Source organism: Mandrillus leucophaeus, unplaced genomic scaffold (assembly GCF_000951045.1).
Source record: "Mandrillus leucophaeus isolate KB7577 unplaced genomic scaffold, Mleu.le_1.0 Scaffold272, whole genome shotgun sequence".
Classification (NCBI taxonomy): Eukaryota; Metazoa; Chordata; class Mammalia; order Primates; family Cercopithecidae; genus Mandrillus; species Mandrillus leucophaeus.
Genome location: NW_012102832.1, coordinates 1,723,505 through 1,724,177, shown reverse-complemented (window position 1 = coordinate 1,724,177; position 673 = coordinate 1,723,505). Strand labels below are relative to the sequence as shown.

Sequence of the window (673 nt, the reverse complement as noted above, 5' to 3'; positions counted from 1 at the left end):
TCAAAAAAAAAAAAAAGACTTTGGAGAGGTGAACTCCATATCACAGTGTGTACCAAGACCATCAGGCATTAAATATAAGCAAACATAGATCACTTGTCTTACAGGAAAGCAACTAATGCTGGTCCCTTGGATAAGATTCTTCATGGAAGTGTTGGCTATCTCACACCAAGGAGTGGGGGTATGTGATCCTATTTTGCTTGTTTAGAAACATGTGTAATTTAAGTTGAGGGTCATTACTTTTCATTTCACCTTTAGTTTGTTTGTTTGTTTATTTTATTTTTTTGAGACAGAGTCTCACTTTGTCGCCCAGGCTGGAATGCAGTGCCATGATCTCAGCTTACTGCTCCCTCCACCTCCTAGGCTCAAGTGAATCTCATGCCTCAGCCTCCTGAGTAGCTGGGATTACAGGTGTGCACTGCAATAGCCAGCTAATTTATTCTATTGTTGGTAGAGACAGGGTTTCACTGTCTTGGCCAGGCTGGTCCTGAACTCCTCACCTCAACTGATCGACCTACCTTGGTCTCCCAAAGTGCTGGGATTACAGGCGTGAGCCACTGCATCTAGCCCATTTATTTATTAATTTTTATTCTTATGTATCTGTTTATTTTTCTTTTCTTTTTTTTTTTTTTGAGGTGGAGTCTTGCTCTGTCACCCAGGCTGGAGTGCAGTGACC

At 41.8% G+C, this 673-nt stretch overlaps 1 protein-coding gene across 1 annotated transcript in view; it reads left to right on the top strand.

Annotated features, from left to right (window-relative positions):
* Positions 1-673, top strand: part of MED1 (mediator complex subunit 1) — a 75,095-nt gene that overhangs the window by 46,226 nt on the left and 28,196 nt on the right. Inside the window, exon 8 of the mRNA XM_011984740.1 lies at positions 105-178. Coding sequence (XP_011840130.1) covers positions 105-178 — 74 coding nt within the window. The remainder of the gene's footprint in view (positions 1-104; positions 179-673) is intronic.